General features: G+C 40.0%; 2 protein-coding genes across 6 annotated transcripts; one reads left to right on the plus strand and one right to left on the minus strand.

The window, feature by feature from the left end:
* Position 1: 1 nt before the first annotated feature.
* Positions 2-1,072, plus strand: LOC125764353 (MICOS complex subunit MIC27). The gene is made up of 3 exons (XM_049428517.1): positions 2-115; positions 173-514; positions 583-1,072. The coding sequence occupies exons 2-3, from the start codon at positions 187-189 to the stop codon at positions 948-950; spliced, it is 696 nt and encodes a 231-aa protein (XP_049284474.1). The 5' UTR covers positions 2-115; positions 173-186; the 3' UTR covers positions 951-1,072.
* Positions 1,073-1,446: 374 nt separating this feature from the next.
* LOC125764295 (uncharacterized) lies at positions 1,447-25,269 on the minus strand. Of its 5 annotated transcripts, none has more exons than XM_049428410.1 (8): positions 25,029-25,269; positions 15,472-16,273; positions 8,572-9,263; positions 5,889-6,530; positions 4,793-4,929; positions 2,358-2,641; positions 2,115-2,232; positions 1,447-2,037 (listed from the first exon to the last, which is right to left on the minus strand). In XM_049428410.1, the coding sequence occupies exons 2-8, from the start codon at positions 16,131-16,133 to the stop codon at positions 1,909-1,911; spliced, it is 2,664 nt and encodes an 887-aa protein (XP_049284367.1). In that variant the 5' UTR covers positions 16,134-16,273; positions 25,029-25,269; the 3' UTR covers positions 1,447-1,908. The 5 variants fall into 5 exon arrangements, with proteins under 5 accessions (XP_049284367.1, XP_049284368.1, XP_049284365.1 ...); XM_049428411.1 differs by having other exon boundaries at positions 25,018-25,269; XM_049428408.1 differs by having other exon boundaries at positions 24,937-25,269.
* Between the last annotated feature and the right edge of the window lie 32 nt (positions 25,270-25,301).

Here is a 25,301-nt window from a genome sequence, read left to right on the forward strand (position 1 = left end):
TTGGAATGTTTTTTTCTTGTTTGCTTTGGAGCTGTCAAACTGACATATGCTTTTCATCAACATTCTGCATTGACAAAATACGAACAACAACGAAAAATTACATAAGTTTTTAAAGGTAAGTAATGTTTTCTGTTACTATTTTCTAGATTATATATAAAATTATTACTTTTAGAACCATTATTGGCGATGTTACGCTCGGTCAGCACAAAGGTAACGCCCGTGCTACTTGGCGCGGTGGCCGTGAACGTCAGCACCGGTGCAGACAAACCGAAACCAAAGGAAGAACCAAACAAAATGGTTTGCAAACCTTCCGAACTACCACTTTATCGACCGCTCAACCAAAAGATTGATTGCGAATGTCAGCATCGTAAAACCGCACCAACGGGACCAGCGCCCATGCTAGAAGAAGGATTCCGCACTATCCGTTTACAGGTGCAGGAAGCATCGAAGCTAGTGGAGGATCAAAAGAAGCAAATCGTTGATCTGTACGAACAAGGAAAGAAGCAAACGAAGTGTAAGTACTAGATACTATTTAATTAAAACAAATACTAACAAAATTGGTCATTTCTTAACCGGATTCAGTTGTACACGATTATCTGCATCAGGAAGACAACACAATGCCACGTGTAGGAGCAATCGCGATCGGTGGCTTGGCAGGTCTTATATTCGGTCTGCGCGGAGGCTTCTTCAAGCGTGTGATCTATACATCGATCGGTGCCGGTGGTGTTGCTTCCATCTGTTACCCACAGGAAGCGGAAATGTACGCGCAGCACGGTTTGGTTGAAGCGAAAAAGTATGCCACGATCGGGTACAACTTTGTGTACGGCGTAAAGCCGGGCGACAAGCAACTGGAATTGCCAACCATCCCGTCCAATTTGGGTGAACTAAAAGACAGTGTATCGGGGCTGGCAAAATCCGCTTACGAGGCAGTATTCCCAGAGAAGAAATGAATCCGTTAGTGGACTACGCGTGACTGTTTCCCTTCCCTTGTGATTCGTGATATCGGTTGGTGTAGAAAATTGATACCGTGTCGTGCATGTTACTGGTGAAAATAAATCACTAAGATCTAGGAGCGAAGTGTGTATTGTTCGTTGTTCGTTGATGTTGGTAGTTAAGAAATGGATAGGAGATTCGACAAAAGTAATCACTACGGTTATCTGGTACAAAAGCGAAGAATATTAGAAGCAACGCTTTATTTAAAATATCATGATTTAGTGATCAAAGAGTAGTAAAGATTAGAATTCGATTAAACATCTTTAGTACTTATCACTAATGAAGTATCGTAATGAAGAATCAACGAAATTCCATCGTATTGCTAGTTTTCGTCCTGAAACGTTAAACTTTTCAGATAAAACACGTTGCGGGAATACTTACCTTTAAACGCTTCTAGCTAATCGATATCCTTTCGAATGATTAAAAGTATCCTCTTCAATAACTGAAACACAATTTTCACTGTTTTCTAGCATTTCTGTACAATCAATCAAGATTATTTTTATTTATTGTATTCCGTTCCCGTTTTGTTGTTGTTTCTGCTGCATTTTTACTTTCCTTTATAGTTTTTTTTTTGTTTTAAATCGTTGCTGACAAAAGAGGCCGCCTGTAAGCTTTCAGCTATGATGTCGTTCTTGCTACGGACATAAGAAATAAACCAATCCATGCAATCGAATCGAAATAATCGTACCACACTTCGTTTTTTCCCACATATGTAAACCACCCACCCCGATCATCATGGATGGGTCATAGGGTCCGCGGGAGGCTTTCGTATTGTTTATTTTATACAGCAAAAAGCAGTATTTTATCGAATATTTGGACGTTTGGTGTGTTTGTTGCACTGAGCAAACATTCACTGTGCCGTTTAGCAGCCGCCTTAAACCTTTCCTTCGGTTGTTCCGATCGCTTCATCGGACACTAGTTGAGATGCTCAAAGTAATTCGTCACTCGTCGGTTTTCCACATCGTGTATCGGAACCGGTTGTGAATTACATTGTAAACGGGCCGATTTCTCACCCGGTACAACCGTAAGCTGACGCAGCTCCACCTGAAATTAGACGGTGAAAATAAATAAGCTTGAGTTACCCAAAACTTGGTGGGAACGGAAATTTATTTTTTACATACATTTTGACCAACCTCCACGATTGGATACTGAGGCAGCTCAATCGAGCCCTTCGTCAGGACGAACGAATTAATCCATTGACAGTCGATGTATACCGTTACGAAGCCACCATTCCGGCCACTGTCGGGAAACATCGTAAATTACCAATTAGTAAATCATCCATAATCACCCTTCGAAGTAACTGTCCTGTACGGGGACAGATGGTTTTTTGTGTGCGAGTGGTCGTAACCGGTCATTTGTCTTACCTTAGTGCCAGCGAATGCCAATCACCATCGCGTAAGGTGAGTTTGCCCGATCGTACAGGTAGCATTTCGGAGAGGCCGTATTTTTCCTGCAACACCCGTATCCCGCCGTGCCCATCGGTTTCGAAATTTATCGACAAACTTGAACCGGTCGTTAGCTTGGAGCGTACGGAAAAAATGTGACCACTGATTGGGCGGACTGTAGACGAAGGATCCGACTCGTTGCCATCGTTCACGTGCTGGTCAGGGTGACCACTATATCCAGTGGCCGGTTGAGTGGCAGTGTGCTGGGGTTGCAGTACCAATATACGGGTTACCAATCGTTACCATCCGGTGTGGCAAAGTTTCATCCGTCGGTCGTGCAAGATAAATGAAGACAAATAAACTATTGAATGGAAAGTTTTCACGGGACAATCATGGAAACATGGTGGATAGAAAAATGGAGTTCGCTAGCTAGTTGGAATTAGCGAACAAAAAACGGTCTGGTGATGCATTATCTATACCGTTTTTATTCCACAAATTTAAGTTCAAATCGTTTTATATCAAACACAAAAGAGAATAAATACAGTAGTCTTCACTGCAAATAAAGCATTTAATTGGTTTATGAATCGTTCACAAAACAAAAATTAAAACACATAAATGCCCAACAATTCACAAAAAAGGTTCACATCTAATAACAACTCATTAGAGTTTGGAGAATGTTATCCTTCCAAAAGAGTAACTCCTCTCGGGGAATAAAATGTGTGTCTATCATTATGTTTATTGATGTCAGGAGGATATCAACCTACGCCAAGTCTACCAGTTCTCCCCAGAACAGAACAAACTTTGTTTCTACTAAACATCAAAAGTTTACCATTTGACCGGCACTGAATCATCTGTGCCGGTAAACCAGTGTGGGGCCCACCAGTGCCATGCCCACCAGTGTGCTGAACCAGTTAGCGATCAATTTAATGGTGGTTTTATCGTGTTGGTCAAAGTGAAAACTTTCCACTTCTGTGATTTGATACCCGTATTAGCTCCGGTTATTGGAATTGCTTTTCCATGTACACGTTATCGATTTTGCGCCTTCACGTTCATCTTCTATAAAGGGTCTGTGTTTTATGAGTTACAAAAACAAAAAAAAAGATAACGGCACTAACAGATGGAAAACGGTTTTCGCTTTGCTTTGCTGAATAAAAATCGGTGTTTAGATAGTTGTATGCGGGTTATGTGCTATGGCCATCTGGTTCGGTTGCTCCTTTGCACTTGTCAGTGAATAAATTTCAAACTTGTTCAAGCCATATGGAAAGAGTTGCTGATAGTGTTTGCACGTAGTATTTGATAATTAATATGTCAAACAAAATCTAGATCAGAGTTTGAGAAACTTGCTTCAAGAACTTTGGTTGATCTAAACCAACTTTTATTACTTAGGTTTATTATTGAAAGGTTTCTGTGACTGCTTTCTGCTGGGTAAGGCAAACTATTTTCAACGATGTAACTTTTCCTGTGCAATTAAATCCAGACAAAACTTTCTTTGTGTGTGATTGATCAATACACTCGATATCACTTACTTCCAGGAACTGGACTGTTTTGAAGAGTAATTAAATTTGTTTGCTCTAAGAATCATTCTATTGTCTGCCCGATCATAACTGTTAAGTAGCACCAAAACCAAAGTGAATTATATCCTAGTTTAAGTCTTTAATAGTTGTAAACAATACTGGTTCTTCGCGAATTAAAAAAAAGGAAGAAATTTAGGGTAATTCGCAGAAAAGAAAAGGTTTTTAAATAATACTCTCTTTTGTACCTAAATTACCATTTGTTTTCATTAGGCAGCGTTTTATGGTGTTTGTTGTTGCTTTAGTTTTAAATTATTTTACAAACTTTGTTATTAAACAACAGTGCATTTCTTTTTCAAACCTTATTTTATTTCTCCACATCGAACGGCTTTCTGAATTTTAGTACTAAGAAAACATAGTACGAAAGAGTTAACACTAATCCTGGTGCGCATCCGTTTGCATACATTTCGGCTGATTAAATGAACATAACTTAACATTAACAATTAAACATAACATTAATTTAATCACATAAACAACAACACCGCGGGCGGGCCGCCAGTCCACACGGCCGGACCGGGTTCAAATCCCATCCGGACCGTCTCCCCGTAGCAAGGACTGACTATCCGGCTACGTGGTAAAAATAAGTCTAGTAAGCCAGAAATGGCCGACGTGACCTGTAAGGTCGTTAAGCCAAGAAGAAGAAGAAGAAAACACATTAAAATCACGATATTAAATAGGTATGCACAAACATACTACAAAAGTTTATATCAATCGAAATAACAACACTTTCAAACACAAAGATTGCAAATAATAGGATTTTTTTTCGCTTTCTAAGCTGCCGAAAACTAAAGCAGTTTCCCTACTTTAGACTTTACAAAGACATCGATTCACACACATACTTACCTTTATGCGCAAACTCATCATTAGGGTAAAGTTTTGATCTAGCTGATTGATCTGATAGTTGATTCGATCGTCGATCGCTTCATCCCAGGTCCTCCAGTGATAGTTGTGTGTCAGTGCCGTCAACAAATTAATTACACCTTGTGATAATGGATAAAACAACGAAATAAAGCTTATGTAGTGCATCACTCATCAACGAATGTTTTGCCATTATATCACTTAAAACTTCAGAATGAGCTACTACAACAAGTTGTAAAAAAGAAATGTTAAACTAGCAATATAATAAAAACAACCTCATAGAGTGATTTTCACCTCACAGAAGTGTGGTGTTTGAAGTGAAACCATTTTAGGGGGATTTTTTTTTCTCAACAATCCTAGTGGCGCCAACATGACGCCATTGAAGCACTGTCCCATTTATAGTCCGTTTAGTGGCGGAAGCGTAATCCCGCATAAAGTTATGGTGGCTTTCGAAAACCGTCATCTGCAGATCCGTAATGTTTACCGTACTACCACTACACCCCTGGGTCGATACGCATCCCGGCAAACACCGACCGATGAAGCTTATGTCCGTCATAAAACTCCAAACCAAAACGCCATACAAACGCGCACACAAACACCCATTTCGAGTGCCCGAACGGGGAGGAGGAAAAAGTACACTGTTAAAAGAAATAAATGGCACATTTCTGTCGAGAGTACGTGTGCATGATGGGATATTGGCGAGAGGTTTATACATGTTTTTTTGTTTTCAAGAGGAAAAAAAGGTGAGATTCTTCAACCTATACGTTCCTGTACCCATACGATGAAAGGTGATAAATCAAAGAGCAAGACAAACAAAAGCCACAACAACAGCCATCGAAGGTAAGGCTGAAGAAATAAAAGAAAAAAGAAAGCTCCAACGAGACGAGACGAGCCAGTTTTATGTTTGCCATCAAATTTATGCACCATGCACCCGGTTTTGTGGCCCGGAAAAACAAACGAATGTCTACGGATATGGTAGATATTGAAGCTGGTTTTACACCGCCACCATTTCCACCTGTTTTCGCTGGTTGGATAAAAGATTGAAGAGGAAACAATGCACCGCAAAGCATTAGCATCTTACCGGTGCACTCGAACATGTTGCAGTTCCGCTGCTCGATATTGTGACCCTCGCAGACAGGGTGCCACGTGCCCTCGCCATCGGCAGTCTCATCCGGTTGCCGATTATGATGCGTCTTCTCGGCATCAGATTCCGCAACCAACCGTTCGTGTAGTGGAACGGATTTATCTTGCACCGTGGGCGTCCACCGGGAAACGGATTCTGATGAAATGGGTTCGCTGGTTGAAGGGTTCATTATTATGCTCTTTTCATTAACCTTTTCCAGGAACTTCATTCTGCGTTCCTTTTCACCCGTCACCATTTGTTTTGATTGGCGTTTTCTTTTCCCCTTTCCATCACCATCGTCCGCGAACGATGAGTGGCGAGCGACGATGGAGACGCCTGGTAACGCACCGTACCGAACTGGCTGCGTACGTTCGAGTGTGGTAGGGTTGGGCGGGTTTTCAATTTCACTGTTTAAAACATTGCGCCGGTGTCGCGTGGTAGCAACCGAAGGTTTTACCACCGGTGGTATGATGGTTTCGGTACGTGTCTCCCGTGCCTCACGGTCTGAGGGTGCCGACTGTAAACAATGTCGAAACCGTTGTTGTACACCACCACCGCACGCCACACTGCAACCGGTATAGTCACTCCATTCACTCCACCCTGTAACGTACATGGGGAAAGGTAAACAACACGCAAAAGGATAAGAAACGAGTACAAATAGGGATGGTTGTACTTGAGAGGAAAACCCGAAAAAAACAAGCTACAAAGCACAGCGCAAACAAACGGCAACGACAAAAGGTGCTTCAAAACCGAAGCCTCACGTCTCGAGGCCAGTCGAAGTAAATTAGAAAGAATCTGCCCGTCGTTTTATTTGCATCTTCTTCACCGTTTCGGAGTGAAGCTTTTCATTGTTGAGATAGAAAAAAAATATGAACGCTTTAAACGCGTGACGAATGTTAAGCGAATGAAGCCGAACGGTTCGTACCGTAGTTGGTGATTGTTTAGTTTTCTGATTTAGCGTCATCCCACCAACTGGTAGTGGATTGAAGTGCTTCGCGATGTACACACAGACGTTCAAATCCATGTCTGAATGTCTGAACTCCAATGGGAAGGAATGTTTTGTGAAAATTTCCATTGAAATATCGTTTACCAGTTTAGTCCTTAGACTAAGACCGGTTAGTTTAGACCGGTATGCTGTACGACGAAATCGGATGAATTCAGCAATAATAAATGAGTTATCATTAACTTCTATAATAACACGTTACTATCATAATGTTTGATAAAATATCTTTAAAATGTTTTATAAAAAATATAATGATTTGTATATGTAACGTTTACTATACTATATTGGAATGTAAACTATTTGATAATACACAAAACATAAGAATGAAAGCCGTACATAAGGAAACACTCACCACGTGGTACAGTAGAGTATAAATAAACTGTTATTAAAAAAATCGCAATTTAGGCTAATTGTTATAAATATAATTAATTTTAAACTTTAATTTATAGAGTTGTATAAAAACTTCAATATGTTTAGTACATATTAATGTTTCATGAGTTTATATTTACGAAAGTTATTTCTCCTTCTTCTCCTTTTACGGCACTAAATCCTTAAAAGGTTTTGGGTAAGCCATTTCTTTATATCTTTAACTTTTTTTTTATCTGAAGTAGTATAGTAAGTTCTGCGGACAAGGGTACCGTCCGGATGAAAGTTGATATACGGTTCTTATATTTGATAAAAATGTATGACTGTAGCTAAATTCAATGTTTTTTTCCTGTTTCCCACATTTACTGTAATCAATATTTTTTCATTGTTTTTTATTTACTGTACACGTGGCGGCTTTTCTTCGTATTATCAGCTTCAATAGAGATAAAAAAAATCTCTAGAAATTTCCTTGTTTTTGGTTGTTATTAAACATGTATTACAAAAACATTTAAATTACATTGAATGTACCGAATATTCTAATTAAAAAATCCCTCAACATTATTTATCGAAAATGAATGAATGTTTACTTTTTCAACATATTTGAAGCGAACCTAATTGTTGATTATATTTATAACGATCGGATTAAAATTGCGGGTTAAAGTGATGAATTAGCATAAAGTGATGAATTCGAAACTAAAACGGTTGTTTCTGATGGACGGTTTCTAATGTGTTAGCAGCCAAAGCCGGAATGTAGATTTGTAGCTCAAAGTAATAACAATAATCCTTTCACTATTTTATTGTTCCATTGTGCCACAGGCATCCCAGATAGAGCCATGGCAAAACATGGTACCGAATCCTGGATTTACTCAACTTAACAATTTCACGTACAATTTCACTTCTCACCCACTGAACTACACTGCACAGGCTAGCTCAACTATTTAGCAATCGGAGCTTAAAATTATTATATGCTCAAGAACAAGAGCCATAAAGAAGACAAACCGGAGTAGGGGGGGGGGGGGGGGGGCCTGAATGGGTTTCGATTATCTACGTTCATGCGTCATTTACACCCCGTTTCACATTGTTCTTACGGTTCGCAGTGCCAAAGTACCATATTCAACCTCCATCGGGCCCTAAGAGTGGTACTCTTTTACATTCTCATACAATGGGCAACGTAGCACCGGCGAACCCTCCCAGAAAGCCTTCATGCACGTGTGGTGGTTGGGCTTACGCTGGGGAGGTTAATCGGAGTGAAAGGGATAATTTTCTACTCACCAAGCGCTTGCCAAAGGGCATCCTCAAGCTGCTCGTCCCAGCGTAAAAGTCCTACGTAAGGATCGACTAGCAGCAGCTTATCAGCGTCACCGTGCCCGTCGTTACCACCCGTGGATAGGCGCCCAAATACGATCAGTGTAACAGGCAGTATCTCGCTCAGCGTGCGGCTAATCTGACCCTCGGTTTTGAAATCCTTTTCCATCGATTTAGGCACGGCCCGTTCATCCGATGCTTCGTGCCGTGTGTTGCTTCCAGCGTTTTGCTGCAAATTGACACGTTCAGCAGCAGACAAGGATTTGCGCTTGTGGTCGTCGCGGTTCGAGGAAGCTTCCACTGGACGGATGCGGTTCGGATCAAGGTTGCGAGTAGTCGAATCGATTGAATTGTCAGTGACGATCGGTATTGGTGGTTGGAAGTCATTTTCGTTTCTTTGCGAATGTTCCAAAGATGAGTCCGTAACAGCTGACTTTGTACTTTCTCGAAGTTGCCTATTTTGACAATCTCGTTTGGTGGCCTTTTCCGTCGAGATAGGTTCTGCACTGCGGTGACCAAAATGATCCGTTGTAGATGCATCCTCTTCCGATCCGTTGGCAGTGTCCACCGTTGATCCAGTCGGTCTGAAACTCTCACCATCCTGACGGCCTTGAACGTGCCCATCATCATCATGATGCGTATACTGTACGCTACCATTGCTGTTTTGAAGAAAATAGGGCGGAAAGAGAGAGAGAGAGAAAATGTAAGGTAACACAGCGTAAGTTGTGGAAGAAATTTCATTAAGAAGCAAGCACCAGCTATCAGCGAAATTCTTGCTGCAGACAAAAGTTGTTTTCGATTAAGCGGCAACCATCAACAGCAGGTTGGCGTACCGGTTCGTCGATTAACTCGTTCGAAGCGCAGCCACTATTTGCACAATTTTCTTAATCTCATAAACGTTTTCCCTTCCCAATCGCTTTTTTTGTTGTTATGCTACACTGCTGGAGGATTATCTCGGAATTGTACGGTCTTATTTGGTTTGCTTTGTTTCGAGTTCAAGTACTGTAGGGTTGGTGTAAGGTGCTGCATTTTGTACGCCTGCTTAAGCAAATGTAGTGCAGGATTAGCTTTCTATAATGCATTCAATATGGTTTTTATCCATTTAGAAAAAATTATCAATACATATTGCATAAATTTCAATCACTTTAGTAAATTACGCTATACCTACTAAAAAGTATGAAAAACACACAAAATGATAAACAGCCCAAAGAAACGCTTTTCATTTTCCTCGTTCGTTCAACGAGAAAACCCCCATATGGTGGAAAAGGAGCAGAAAAAAAACCTCAAATACGAATCACCAACCGAATCAATTTCCCTTACAGAGCTGATACATACAAAGCTTCACGCTAAACGAATCCACAAATATGCCGCACGAGTGGGTTGATTGGAGCAATAGTTTTCTGCTCAATCGAACCAACACATCGATTGCAACGTTTGCATTTGCAGTCGATGATGCACTTTCGCTTCCATTGCGTTGAGGTTCGATTTAATCTGCTTCGTACACTGTCGGTTTTGGTTGTGCTTCGGTACCCGTATCCTGATTTTTGTGGTCCATTTTCCATTTCCCCTTAGAATCTGTTTGGTTTCTAAACTAATCAATCTACTTGCTGTAGCGGTCGTTCGAATGGTTGTGTGCGGTGAAGTGAATGTAGCGCTGGTGGTCGATTAATGGTTTGAGGGTTTTTTGGTTATTCGAATATAAAGCAGCATTTTCACTGTTATGGTACATGCTGGTGGTTTTATGCTCCGTTTATTATTCGCTTTGAATTGCCTAAAATTTCACAACACACGCTAACGTTCAGCCATCTAATGAATGCTTCATTATGGTAAAAATAATGAGAATAAACATGGGGTTTTGCTTTCATACTCATAATAATACTCCCACTGACACAAACTTTCCAGTCACAACCAAAATCATTAAATAGCAGAAAATTATGAAACACACGATGGAGACGCCCAGTGCTGGATAATGTTGCTTCACGCCTTCATGCTAATGAGGTTTCGCTCGCCCCCAACGGAGTAATCATCTTAAGAGACATATGTACTACCGATTGTGATCATGGCTTGGCAGCATACAGCAAATTTGCAATGTCGCAGCATAATTTGGAACATTCATTTTTTTCCGCTTCGCCTTATGTTCACTTAATTTTTTCGGAGGAAAAAAAATATAAGCGGAAAACGCAAGTCTTTCTCCCCGCAACGAAACGCACAACGTTCACTCCGGTGAACCCTAAAGTGACAACGTATTTGACGTTAGACACGTGGCACCGGGTTGGTTGTTAACCGTTGGAAAATTCAATTATCGTCCCATTCTTCCACGGTGGCGCATGTTCTGGTCCGCTTGCAGTAGCACCACTTGCAGACGCGGTTCCATCTCGGTGCGCACCGCGTGTCGCTCGGCACTATTCGTTGCCGTGTGGTCCCGAAAGATGGGACGATGGGTTTTGTGTCGGCAGATGGGTGAAACCCGCCAGGATGGGTAAACGCAATTGAAACTCATCGGACCGGAACCAACTTATCCTGGCTTTGGGTCGGTTGAGCCAAGTATGACCAGATCTAAACTATGCACCACATGGCATAGTCACTACGACGGCAAAGGCAAACACAACTCAGGAAAGACACTCGAACCGTGGTGGCACATTTCCACATTGGTAATGTTTGTGTGCTTCCGCAATTTTAGGTGTAGGCGGACAGTAGTAAATGAATAGAGGATGGCAATAGAAGAACGAGAGGAGTTAGAATGTGCAGGAAGAGAGGAATAGTGGACAGACGAACGCAGCAGAGCATTCGATTCCACGGTACGTTTGGTTTGAAATTTATCTAGCCGAAAATCTAGTTAAATGTTTCGGGAATTAATTGAATATCAATTGTGGCGGTGATTTATTGTTCACGTGCAACCAGCGCCATACGCTGGACATTGTTTTGTCGCTCGAGGTGAGTAATGGATGGCCACTAGGGTCGTTACAAGTTGGAAGTATGAGAAAGTTATAGATTTTGTTAAGAACAGCTTTTAATTTCATGTTTTAAATTTTAGATTTTTAATAATATTCAACATTAATTCACATTCACAATGAGTATTACGTGGCAATTTTAAATATTTATATTATTTCGTGGTATTCAAATTTTAGCTCATATCGCATGGAATCATTTCTTTGAATACATCATCATTCGTGTGATTCAAATGATTAATTAATTTATTTTACCAATATTAGCATAGGCAGTCATCCATTACCTTCGCGAGTGTATTTTCTGATTGGAAGCGCTGCGCAAACACTGCAAACGGCAAATGGAAAATCACATTCGAAACGAATGAAGTAATTGTGCACGTTCCAACTTGATCATTTGGTTACAAAAGATGGGACTTACACCAAATGACGCTCTTTAGCACTTTATCTTTTGAATCGAAAGTAAGCCATTCCACGTTTAACTTACAGCCTTGCCGAAATTTTACCATATAGTTGGTTAATGGGAGTATTTCAATAAATTTTACAAATTGTTGAAATTTGATTATTATGAAAAATTAAGAAATTTACATATAGATGACTTATCGGGATGTATTTTTTATGCAAGTGTTGTTCATTAATGAGAGTTAATTTTAGTATTTTCATATTATCAATCAAAAGCTTGGCAAGGTTTTGTATCAATGTTTATTTATTTATTTATTTTTTTTTTGTTCGGTTAGAACGGCCTGGCCGTATCAAGACTTATTTTACCAGGTAGCAGAATAGTCAGTCCATGCTACGGGGGGACGGTCCGGATGGGATTGTTCCATCAATGTTCCGGATCCATCAATGTTTATATTGCGATTTTTTTGTTAGAGTAAATAAATAGTTTTGTTTATTTTTTCAAGAACTTTTATCGTGGAAATTATATAAAAGTTAAAATCAAACTATTTTTGCAATTAAAATAAAATTAAATGGTTTTGTAATTGCTGAAAGGAATTGTTACTTTTAAAAGACATTTTTTTCTAAACCTTCTTCTTCTTGTATTGCACTACAACCTAAAGACGTTTTAGCATACGGAAGTTCGATTCGGATGGGATTTGATATCCGCTCCTTTCGTGTAAAGACCTCCGCCTCTACTATCTCCACCACCTGGTCATCCTCTCGCCAATGTTTTGTTTCAGTAAGTAGAAAATGTAGCACCAAGAAGTGCAATTGATTTTAGATATTCAAAAAACAATTAACAAACTGTTTGCAGTTCAAGGTTGGTCTGTTTGGATTCACCCTTTGTAAATCCCTTTTTCAAGTTTCTTGGCCAACCCTTCAATGTAACGGTCACAGCAAAGGAAAATTGCCTCTGAATCCCAAACCACACAAAAACAACAAAACAGAAACCAAACTTGTGAGATGATAAATTGTATGATCCATTTGCATCGGGATGAAAACCAAAGCCGAAGCGTTATTGCTGCTTTTGCGCTGTCACTGGTGGATGTGCAAAAGGAATTAAAGCGTACATAAAATCATTGCAAACCACTTGTAATGGTGCAAGTGTGATTATCCCTTTCTCTTTCTAGTGGTAAGTGTAATGGAAAATGGAAAATTCATGATGGTAAATTTCTCACTATACAACCCAACCCAAAACTCTTCTCCAACGGTGAAGAGAAGCGACCATGGAAGGCGAATGCATCGAGAACAAATGGAGTCATGATAAATATTTTTTTGGTTTTGGTAAAAATTCTTTCCATCCCGTGCTGTGAATGCATTCACTGGAAGGTGATTCTTTATTTTACTTCACCCATTTTCCAGCATCCAAGCCACTGTATGGGTGTGCGTTGTATCGTAGAGGCAAAGCGTGAAATTGCTTTCAATAAAATTATTTCAAAAAGGGAGACAGTAGGAGAAGGCCAAACATAAGAACGCAAAGTTACATTTCTTTCTTGCGTGAAAAAAAACCGGATGACGGGTGGCGTAAGGACACCCTTACGGGAAGGCAAAACCACAAACGACAAAATGGAGGTAACAAGGGCACAATTGCGAAACGGTTTACTTTTGTCATCCAACGCCTGAGCCCACGCTTCGGTCACATATTTGCAATACTGCGTCATGCTTATGGTAATGAAATTGCATCATCATTCGTTTTGTCTTCTTATTGTATTCTCATTTTTTTGTTTAAAGCACCATTTATCTTTTGTTTTAACGATTGGTATGCTTGCAATTGTGCGAGAAGTGTGAATGGAAAGAGTTATGGTGAGTTTAATTTCAAGGAAAATTAATAATTCTCCTTAGTTTAAATACGTTTTTAAGTGGGATTTAAAATGAAACAGTACAAATTTACCAAAGCTCTTAGAATAAGTGGTAAGAAGAATACATTTTAGGGTCATGTTTAAGTGTAAGAAAAACGGTTGTCATTTTGAATAAATACAAGTTACAACACGTTTGCCATCTCTATTATTACCACGATTCTCGAAATCATTTCTTATTTACAAGAAACCACACAAATTTGGTCTTAAATTTACTAAATTGTCTTGTCTTTGATTTGACTGATATTTTTGATGGACAGTGAATATTTCTGAACCCAAAGAGTGGTTAGAGAATATGCCTTCATTCATGGATAATGCGAGCTGAATTTTACGAAAGTTATCTGATAATTTACAAATATGAATCCGCACAAAGGATTCTTCACAAAGGACTTAAAAGCTTCATTTTACATAAAATAGTATCGATAGTATAAAACTGTATCGATAGTAAATCGATATGGTAAACCCAGCAGAGCAAAAAAGTGTTGAGTTTGAAGATAGTCGCACATGAGTTTATAATCCGTAGTATCGATCTTGTGTAATATAAGGCTGAGGATTTTATATTTGATTAACAGTTACTAAAGTGCTTCACAAACCAGACATCTTCGCAAAATAAAGAACAAACAGTTTCATTAGTTAGTCGAACACGAACGGAACACATTTAATCGTGGCATGTATAAAAAATTGTGGTAAAAATCTACCAAAAACATCTTAACATTACAATTATGCCAATAGAAAGTGAACAACATTTTAAATTTTTTTTTTTGAAAAACAACAAAATCTGGGATTCTTGTGGCAAGGACAGACTATCTGGCTATGTGGTAAAAATTAGTCTTTATACACCCTGGCCATTCTTAAGGAGTAGAAACAACAAATTCTTTTACATAAGAAATACAGCTGTGAGGGGTTTCAATTAGGTTACAAAGCTTTCACCATCAAAACTCTTTTGTCGATAAGCACGGGCTTGGAATAGATTTGTCATTCAAATTTCTAAATTTTACGAGTTGCGTTTAGAGTCACTGTAAGGCTTTTATGTAACATTAAATGTTTTTCGTTTGAATAGAAATTGTTTGGTAACAAATGGTTAATAAATTCAATCGAATGAAAAGGATTATTACTAGTTATAAGAAGAAAAAATATATTATATAAATTTCTTTAATCTTTAGCATATCATTCATTTTTTAATCATCACTACGATAGGATGGATTTGTTACTAACACAAGAAAACGCAGCTCGTTTTCGTGTTAGTTGACATCATTAGCAATAACAATGCACACGGAATAATTTCCTCGCTCCAATCAACTACAGTGCGGCCAATCAAGCAAACTAGTTTCATCACAAACGACGCCGAATCCGCACAGCAGACATGGCTCCGACCGTTTCGCTTTGATTTCATACCATGTTTTCTGAATCGTCAGCAATCACTTGATCCTGTTATGAGTAGAAGAAAAAGTACGCCATCCTAGAAGACGGAAATGGTTGCTTTTTTGCCCTACCTTTCTTCTTCTTTTTTTTTGGTTCTACCTTCCCCAGCCCCCATCGGTTCCTCAATCTGATTGACGTTACAAAAAGCAGTCTGTCGCACATCTTATTCGCGTATTTTTTGTAGTGTTATCCCCACTACCTACCTCCAAAGGATGAAATAATGCTTCCAGCTGTTCAGTTGCAACTGTTTGAAAAGTTCATTTCCTTTGTAGACGGTGCCGGGCTCGAGTCGTACGATAAAATCTGCGCCTGCCCCCTGATTCACGTCCACCGGGTGCGGTTTCCAGCGTGGCTGGTGATGATGCTGCTGCTGCTGCTGACGGTGTTCTGACGCTCCCGTTGGCATCCACGTGAAGTTGAGAGCCGCTTCCCGCAGGTCGTTTCCATGGCCAGCGAATGCTTTGAATATCACATCACTTTGCGTCACCAGTTCGGACAGTTTCAACATGCTTTCGGGCGGTATGTGGCGGTTTGTGGTCGTACCAGCGCCATCCTTTTCGCCGCACGGGTTGCCTAATGTCGATACACGCGACAAAACGGCATAGTCCTGCAAGTGCAACTCACGCGCTCTACTGCAAACGATCGGTCGGGCAAGGCAAGTTACTAAAAGGATCGACGCCAGCACCAAACCACGGCTACAATTTGACCACAAACCTGCTGTGGCCATACACTGGCGGGATGTCTTCCGTGCTACCACCGTTCGGTGACAAAAACTCCACCGTCGGTTTGAGCCACTTTCCACGATTAACGCCATAATGCTTCGGAAGCAAAAGGACGCAGCGCACGGTGACGATCGCCAATCCATTTGCACCTTATTTCTTTCACTTTCAATTTAGTCACCCGCGTCACCATTCGTTCATCTTTGCCACACTTATGCCGCAGCGGTGCTGCAGCGCGTTCGCGATTCTGGCTCACTTCCTAGCGTCGGTACTTCATGCGAGTAAGCTACCATCAAAAGGAATGGAGGACAAAAAAATAAATTGCAATAAATTTCACTTATCCTTGTACACCTTTCTACCCGTTCTGCTGACGGTACCCACACACCGGTTTCATCAACTTCATAACCGGAATCAGACGCTACACTGCTTCTGCGTGTTTCGCTTTTACATCTGGCTCACAAGAAGAGAACTGAAGGTTCGTGTCTGTTTTTTGTTTGTTCTTCTTAGCTCTCCTTGTCGTTGTTACTTTTGAACGATTGCTTCAAGCTTTTACGATGCCGTAACGCGGCATCTTCTACCTACACCATTCCACCAAACTTGACACATAGAACAGCCGCATAACGGTGAGAGCATTTGGAACCGAAATTGTTCCGCATTTGTTGCAGCACAGCTTCATCCTTTTATGGTGTGTGTGTGAGTGTCTTGCCGTCACTTGTCTTGTGCCAGAATGATATTATCCTTTTGCATGAAGGCAACACTTCCAAATGTTCCAGAGGTTTGTGGGAAAAAAAATTACGACGACGATATGATTCAGATGAAAACCTTTTTCAAGGAAAAAGCAAAAAGTTTTTTTTTGTTTTGTTTGGTTGTTCTTATTTAGTGCGGTTTTTAATTTTTTTTTCGTAACGAACGATCAACAAACAGAGCCCGTACCGGAAAAAAAACTATAATAATTTGAAGAAATATGGCATTTGGCAAAAATAGCGCACTTGGTGCTTTGGCTTATGAGATTTATGCAACAGTGCGTAAGGAATCTTGTTTTACATTTTTATAGCATTTTAATAAAAGAAAATTGGCAAACATACAAACATGATAAATATCAAATTCACATCATAAAAGAAGAGCAAAAATAGCTTGAAAAGGTAACATAAATGTATCCCATCTGGCATCGTCCTTAAGACGCTTCATGAATGATATCTTTCATGATTGTTTTGCGAACAAAGAAACACTAGGCAAAAGGTACACATGCACATTATTCTTCATCAACCCAAGGTCTGAAAGAAGATAAATGTAAGGCGAGACAACAAAAGAGATTATGATTTATAACCAAAGCAGGGGAAGTAAAACCCTTCATGGTTTTAGTGAAATCCCAAACAAATAACCTTTAGTGACTGAATATGATCAGTTCTTTTCAGCTTGTTACTAAATCTGTTGATAAGAATTTTTGGCATAAATTATGCGCTTCATTTCATTTTTCCTATAACATAAACATACTCCTGTTGCAGCTAATACACCCCTTTTGTTTTACCTGTCCCGATGTCATTGCCCCCGGGCTAAACAGTCATTCCTGGCAGCAACCGCACAAATCACGAGGGTCCAGTTAGTGCTTCGTAAATAATGGCTCTGATAAACGACACGATGAAAGGGCCCCCTTATCGAAAGATTTCCCGTATGAATATTTTATGCATTCAATGCGACTCACTTTTTCCCCGCCCATGCTTCCGAGTTTGCCAACGTTTGCCCTTTCGATGTCGCGTACACTTTTGCTGTTAGCCATCGTTCCGAAATGCGAACACTAAACTGTATCAACAGCTTGGCGAACCGGGGGCCCCTATTACAGACAAGACAAGATGCCACATGCAGGAAAGGCTATTTATTCCACCAATCCCACCTTACAGCGCACAAGTGGAGCCATGTTTTGGACATAAATATTGCAATAGCGCCAGCGAGAAGAAGTACCTTGAATATGGCTGCCAACCGTTTTGGTCGCCCATATTGGGTTAGAAGTCAGTAAGTGTACTGAAATGCGGCAAAAATTCGGAAACAAAAACCAACAGCGCAAGAACATTCTGGCCCGGCAATGATACGCAATCCAGCTGGTATGGCGGGGCTTACTTTCAGATGGAGAAGCCTGCTGGCAGGATGATAGTGGATCCATATCCTCTGCTTGTTTTGTTCTCTTCTTTTTGATGCAGCAACAACTAATCGACCGAAAATGAACTAAGGAAAGGCGGGATGTTTGGCGGTACAAGCATCAGCAACAGGAAATAGTAGTGGCGCATCCCTTCGCATAACAGCCAACCAACGCATATGGGTTGTGTTCACGATGCTAACGCTGGGTGACACACATGCGGATCATAAATTATCGCACGATGATAGGTTGGGTGTTTTAGGATCGAAGTACACGGAATATTCCCTGTATCATGAGAGAAGAAAAAAAAGTTCAACTACGTAGATTGCTCATGAAACATAAGAGAGAGGGAGTGGAAAAGTGAAAAAAGAGAAAGCTTATTCCGTAGAAAACAATGTTTTTTTATTATCAGTCCGGAAATTCGAACGAGATAAAACAAGTGGATATTGTTATGATTTTAACTTTGAAACTTTATGTGTATGAATTCTTGAAAACTTTTCAAACTTGAATTGCTGTTATTGTTTAGAATATTCACTTAATTTTATCCATATGACTTGACAAACAAAATGCAATGCAAAATATAAATGAAAACTAAAACTTTTGTAGGGATCAGCTTGTACTGTATATGATAGCGGCGCAGGTCTTTACACGACAGGACCTGATATCAAATCTTATTCGGAACCAACCCACGTATAAAGGACTGACTATCCTGCTACGGGTAAATAAAGTCAAGTAAACCCAACAAAGGGCAGGACAAAAGACCTGCCTTGAGGTCGTAGAGTCACATGAGAAGCTGTAACTAGTGTATGGGGTAATTATTTGTGGACTGAATTTAAATAGTTTTTTGAATATTCCTAATCTTTAAAATTTGAAATACTCCAGGACGTTCTACACGAATACAAAAAAAATGAAATACTATTTTTTTCATTTTGGTTAATCTTTTGTCTCTCTAATCAATATGGGCAGATCGTTCTACAATCTTTTGTCTCAAAATTAGGACAAATGTGTTAATATTGGATGATACTTGAGGGAAATTGTGATCAAGGATTGATCTTCTTGATCCAATGCTATATACTTCATCCAAGGAATGGGACAAAAAAACGAAAAATTGATAAAAGTTTTTTAAACTACATGTAATATTGAATTAAGATTTTTTCAAGCGAAATTTAACTCATTCGAGAGTCTGTAAAAATATACAAATCTCTTGATTTTTATGTTTGTCAATGATTTTGTTTTTGTTTTGTTGGTGTTGTTGTAGTAAAAAAAATAAATATATGAAAATGCGTCATACATCAATTAAAATTACAAAATCTAAAACATTATGAAACGAGGGGAAAAACTCAAAACAATTCTGAATATATTCCAATCTTTGTTGAAGGAAAAATAAAAAAATCCGATCTCAAATTGCCTCAAATTGAAAAAAATTTACGTTACATATATTTGAACGGATATTGGAACGGATGAATTGAAAACGGATATTTTTGTCGTGACCCCAGTCCTCCAAATTTTTAACTCAACGCTATAAATCGTTTATCAATATCCAGTGTTTTCAATTTTTTTTATCGGTTTATGTCACACACACTTTTTGGAAAAACACAGTTCTAATAAAAATTATTGTTAAATGATTCGGTCGTTGTAGAATTTTCCTAACCATAGTCATCCAAGTGTGAAACAATTTAAGTGTATTTTCAAATATTTATGCAGTTTTAATACGAACGATATAGTATCTTCCTCGCCACTCATATGTGTTTAACAATGTTCTTGTCACAGTTTGTGGTTGATGCTTATCGCAAGCATATCGTAGATACTTCACGCTATTTCCCTCGTTGAAACTTTTGAGCTAAAAACAACACAAAAAGTCAACGCTAAGCTGAATGTATCACCTTTCTAAATGCAGTACAAAATACGAAATAAAAACCTACTTTCTGAATGCACTTTCAAGTCCGTGTGCTTTTCATCATCACCATCGCCGTGTGCTATCCGTTGGTATCAAAATTAATTAACAGTCTCCATTTGCCGCTCGTCTTTCGTTCGGTTCTTGTTAGTTCGCTTTATACTAACCGCCAGAGTGCCGGAGTGACTTTGGCCCGCAAGAACAGGTACTTTCGGTTTGCACATTCAATCACAGTGCCGTCCCGAAAGGTGGAACAAATTTCAGACAACACGGCCCACTAAGGAATACAACGAGTGGTCGAGAACGACGACTCCACTCGTATCCACTTGCTCCTTCTGGCCCACATCCAAAGCAGCATAAAGTATAAGCAATGATAAATACACTCGTTTGTATGTATTCATGAAGGTACCGCAAATGAGTGGCAAAGCTGGCTGACAAAACGCGAGATGAGACGATTCATCGTTTTAGCTTTTATTTTCGCTTTTATTAATGTTTCCCGGCAACCGCCGCCGCCGGTGCCACACGGAATCATTAAAGCTGACATGAAAACACGGGTAGATGGATAAGCCATGAGAGCACACGACAAGGGATCGACGGGGTGGAAAAAGGTGGGAAAGTTTATCGCCTCGGTGAGAGCAACCAGGGGCCCAGACTTGCCCCCGTATCGCTCCATGTGTGACAGTGTGAATCGCCAGAAAATTGTCGTTATCATTCGCATGTATGAATGACGAACGCTATCGCGCATTCTGCCGGGACACGGAGATGACGGCATCTCGTTGATATCCTACGGCAGCCTTCAGCATTTTGCAAATGTAGAACACAGATGACTTCGGGCGAACAACAAATTACGGCCAAGCTGCTGAATAATCATGCCCAAGATTGTCCGTAATAATGCTGGGGTAGATTAGTGTTTTACATTCATTGTGCAGAGTTATTTTGTGGTGCCGTTTTGAAAAAAATGATGATAATTTATTAAATTTAACGCTTTTTAGGCATAGAAGTGACAGATGAAGTTTTCACTTTGACAGTAGTAAATTATGTCAACAAAGCACAGTGTATAGCAATCTGAATAATATTGTTATAGAAGTTTTTATTAGAGTAAAATAAAGCTTAATTATTTAGTACAGAAGAACGTCGGTTATCCGAGGGCGGATTAATCGGCGAGCGGATTGCGCTAAAAAGTGACAACTGTTCAACCGTGGTGAACATTTGTACTGAAGGTTGGTTAAAATTAGTAAAAATGTTCAACAAACGATTTATTTGAAATAATTTTATTATACGTTCTAAATTTTACTTGTTGTTTGATAATAATTTGCTTTATCCAGAATCATTTTTAGCATCACAAAGACCACCATAGTTAGGTTTACAGATACTATATATGCTGTATCTAGATATATAAGTGACATTGACATTTAAGGGACAATTATCCGTGGAAGTCGTTTAACGGGTATTAGTCCGTTCTAAAGCAACCCGGTTAATGGACGTGCTACAGTACTTTGAAACATTACTAGTTAATCATGTCATTCTCTCAGTTTCTTCATTTTCTGTTCCATTTTTACCCAGGTTTTTGAATTGTTATGAATTTGAGTAGTTTAAACAAATCGTTTAACATTTTAGTTATGATTTCATTGCCCACAATTTAAAGCATATTTAAAGCATGTCAGGATCACAAAACCAAAGCATATCTTGAACAAAAACTGTACGAAAGCTATAAGAATAGAACATAAAAAAGAAAATTGTTTTTTTTCTCATTTTCAAAAACTTGTATCCCACTGTTCCATTGTCACGCTTTTGTGCACTTCTGTGACATTAGTATTTGACATATCGGGGTGAGCAAAGTTTTGCTCCCTGCTCCCTGGCACGGACAGAAACACATGGGCCAAAAAACTCGAAAGAAATCACTTTCACAGAAGAAAAGAAAAGGATTACTCGCCCCTATCCAGAGTCAAAAATTTTAAAGCTTTCGTAATGTAAATGTAAAAGCTTTGCCATTGCTAAAGAAATTTAATCTCATGCTATAACATGATTTGAGCATTGTGTGATGAAGTAACGTATAATATTTTGGATGAAATATTATTGCCTTTTCTATTGCGCACATTCACCATTTCCCTTTTTTCCCGATAAGTAGGTGTTTAGATAAAATGCTCTCCCAGCGTAACAGCGTTAACAAGGATCATTCATTCGGTCGCTCGTAAGGAATAGAAAGGATGCGTAACTCATGCGTAAAAATGATTCTATTCTTGCCATCCTTCAGCGTGGCTGATCTAAATCTAAACTTCACGGTTGCGTGGCCAAACCAGTCAAAAAAGGGTAAACAGTGCTAATCGTTCGACCAAAGCAAAAACCCCATGTTGACTGATTCCACCCACACTGTTGATCTTACAATTTTTGGGAGTCCCAAACTGGTTTCGGACCGCCGAGGTAACGAGATTTATTTTCCAAGTTGAACGGAAAAGTTTCAACAACATGCTCCGTACGTCCTCCATTCGTGGAAAGTCCATCAAACTGAAAGTGATGCAGCCGCATTAAACTAAGACTCAATGGGTTCTAACAATGCCCCCTCGCCCCGAGAGGGCAGCATTAACGGATAGAGAACCGTTTCCGATCACTGGAATGGGTGTTTGAATTTAAAGTTTCCTTCAAACACTTAATGAAGAGCAAATTCAATTTACATTTCCGTACATTTCACAGCCATCATTGACGCCGTGTCGGGCCATAAAGGATGGCATGTTCGACGCCATCGGACAGTGGCTCTTATCATCGTATCGGTGCTAAAAGGATGTCATCCCACCCCCCCCCTTTAGTAGCTTGACTTTCCGTTTGAATGGTGTGCCAAGAATATTTTACGCTTTCCACGAGGCCACTCTCCTATCCTTTTCTTCTCGTCCTTTTGGGGAAATATCCTTCACCGCTCAGGAACGCGAACCATTGGCGCACTGCCAGAGCATCTGAACATTGTCGGGCTTCGGTTTAAGTCTCAGGAATTGGGTTTTTGCAAGAAAAAGGCGACCGATTCCTTCGGGCTATCGCGCCATTGCTTGGTGTTGCCATCGTACCAGGCTTTGATTCAGCTCCTGGTGGCTAAATTTCCATTGCAAATGAGGCAATCCCGTGGCGACACCGTGGTGTACGGTTTTTACCTTCCGTCATTCAGCCTTCAGCACCCGAGCACAAATGTCTCGTTTCTCCGCTTAAAACGTGCAACCACCACATCTTTAAGGAAGAAAGAATAAATGGAGAGGAAATTGAAAAAAAAACCTAATTGAACCAAAATGGAATTGAAGCCCAACAACGGCGTACCTTACCGCACAAAAGGCTAGCGGTTCAAACGGGTGACAGCCCCAAAAACCCGCAACATCTTCATCATCGGTGATGATCATCCTGCTGCCCTTGGGTTGTTCTGTGGAGGGTTGAGGAGAGACCAACCGGCTCTTGCCAACTCGATTGATAGCTGTGCGACCGTGAATGACGCGGGTAGCACAAACAATAATTAAGCTAGCATTTGTTGTTGGCTGACGATGGGGTTGCGGTGATTTTAAGGCGGGAAACATCGTAACAGGAAGAAAGACCGATGATTCGTGTGCTACATTCAGTCCTTCTTAGCAGGCGCACATTGAATGGACATTTTGTTCCTAGTTTTTAAAGCTCTTGCTTTGTCTAGGGTTAGCTGTACAAAAGGAACATCATGGAAAGAGGCTTCGTTTCCGTTTGACATCACCTTCGTTAAGCTAACAAGCTGATGAAGTTTTGTTACAAAAATCATTGGATAAAAATACGTAGAATAAACTTGGAGAATATTAGTTCCCTGTTTTTTTTTTTTAATTTAAAAGGAGCTGTACATAAGCTGTCATTTGTGTATATACAAATTTGATTTTGATGTTGGAATTCGACTAAATTCGATTTGAACATTTTAAATATTTGATCCATTTGTTTGACTGTTTGGCGGAGTAATTATGTTGATATTTTCAACCGTTTGCAAACCTTCACAAAAAATAACGTCATTAGTTTTAATGAAATTGTCCATCCAACAGCTTACCAAAAGCACTGTGGGAGTAAAATATTCCCATCGGGATGTGCTGCTATCCCGTTAGGAAGCACACATAATCTCTTTGAGGTCCAACATCAAAGCACTTGGCAGCGGCAGGCAGGTATTAAATCAGACACGAATCCAAATGTTTCAAATTTCCACCATCACGCAAACAAACACACACACATGTACATATTCATGTCCATTACAGGGCGAAGGAAAAGATGTGATGAGAAGAGGAAAACCATATTCCAGAAATAATACGGTCATATGTGCGATACATTCGGGTGCTGGCAAGTTTTCCAATTACTCTGGAGGTGTCAGGATGTGAGATGTTTGACATTGGCATAAAAGCATATTGACGAATAAACGCAGCGGGAGACAACGGGACGGAGGGAGGGAAAGAGGGAGGGCAGAAAATGCGAACTGAACGTGAATCTTTCGTTGGCATTCATCGAAGTGTTGGTTCGGCGTAGTTTCCGGTATCGTGAGACATATCTGCACTCGAACACGGCGAAGAAACCAAAACATAATTGTCAAATTTCAAACGACAGCATGCGGCAGTCGTCGGAAATTGGACAAATTTCATGAGGCTACAAATCTGACGGTTACACCCACATTAACTTTTTGCACTGAGGCACACACCGCACGGTCTTTTTTTTGTCCATTTTGTTCGTCAAACTGCCGAGCGTAATATTTTACAATACTGACAGCCGGAGCAAAACAGCCAATATCCCAACAAAACGGCAGCTGGAAACGACGACGGTGTGTCACCAGGCACTGTGCTGTCGAATTGAAATACAATCCTTAAATCCTACCAGAAAGATGTAGGTGCCACTAAGATACGTTTAGCGCACTGTTCCTTCACACTACACACCAATCACAACAGCGAATTACTTTTGATTATTTTTTGCTTCCACTTTGTAATTTTTTCGTTATGTTCTTCATTCACAACGGTTTTTTCTTTGTAGGTTTTACTTCATTCTTACGCGCACGTCAAGCTATTCAAAACGCATGGAAGCGAGTTGTAGGACACGATGCTACGAACCGATCCGCACGGTGCGTTCTAATGTACTGTCGGTCGTGCGACAACTGTGAAGCTCTATATAAGACAACATTTTCAGCTAGCTTTCGGGTCGAATAGCACCCGAGAGCAACACCATCACGACGATGAGAGCAAATCATGAAAATCGCATCCATTCACACTAGTGAGAATCGTTTATCTTAGTATGAACAGATGTGAAACTCACCTCATCTCACCG

The sequence above is a fragment of the Anopheles funestus genome, chromosome 2RL (assembly GCF_943734845.2).
Source record: "Anopheles funestus chromosome 2RL, idAnoFuneDA-416_04, whole genome shotgun sequence".
NCBI lineage: Eukaryota > Metazoa > Arthropoda > Insecta > Diptera > Culicidae > Anopheles > Anopheles funestus.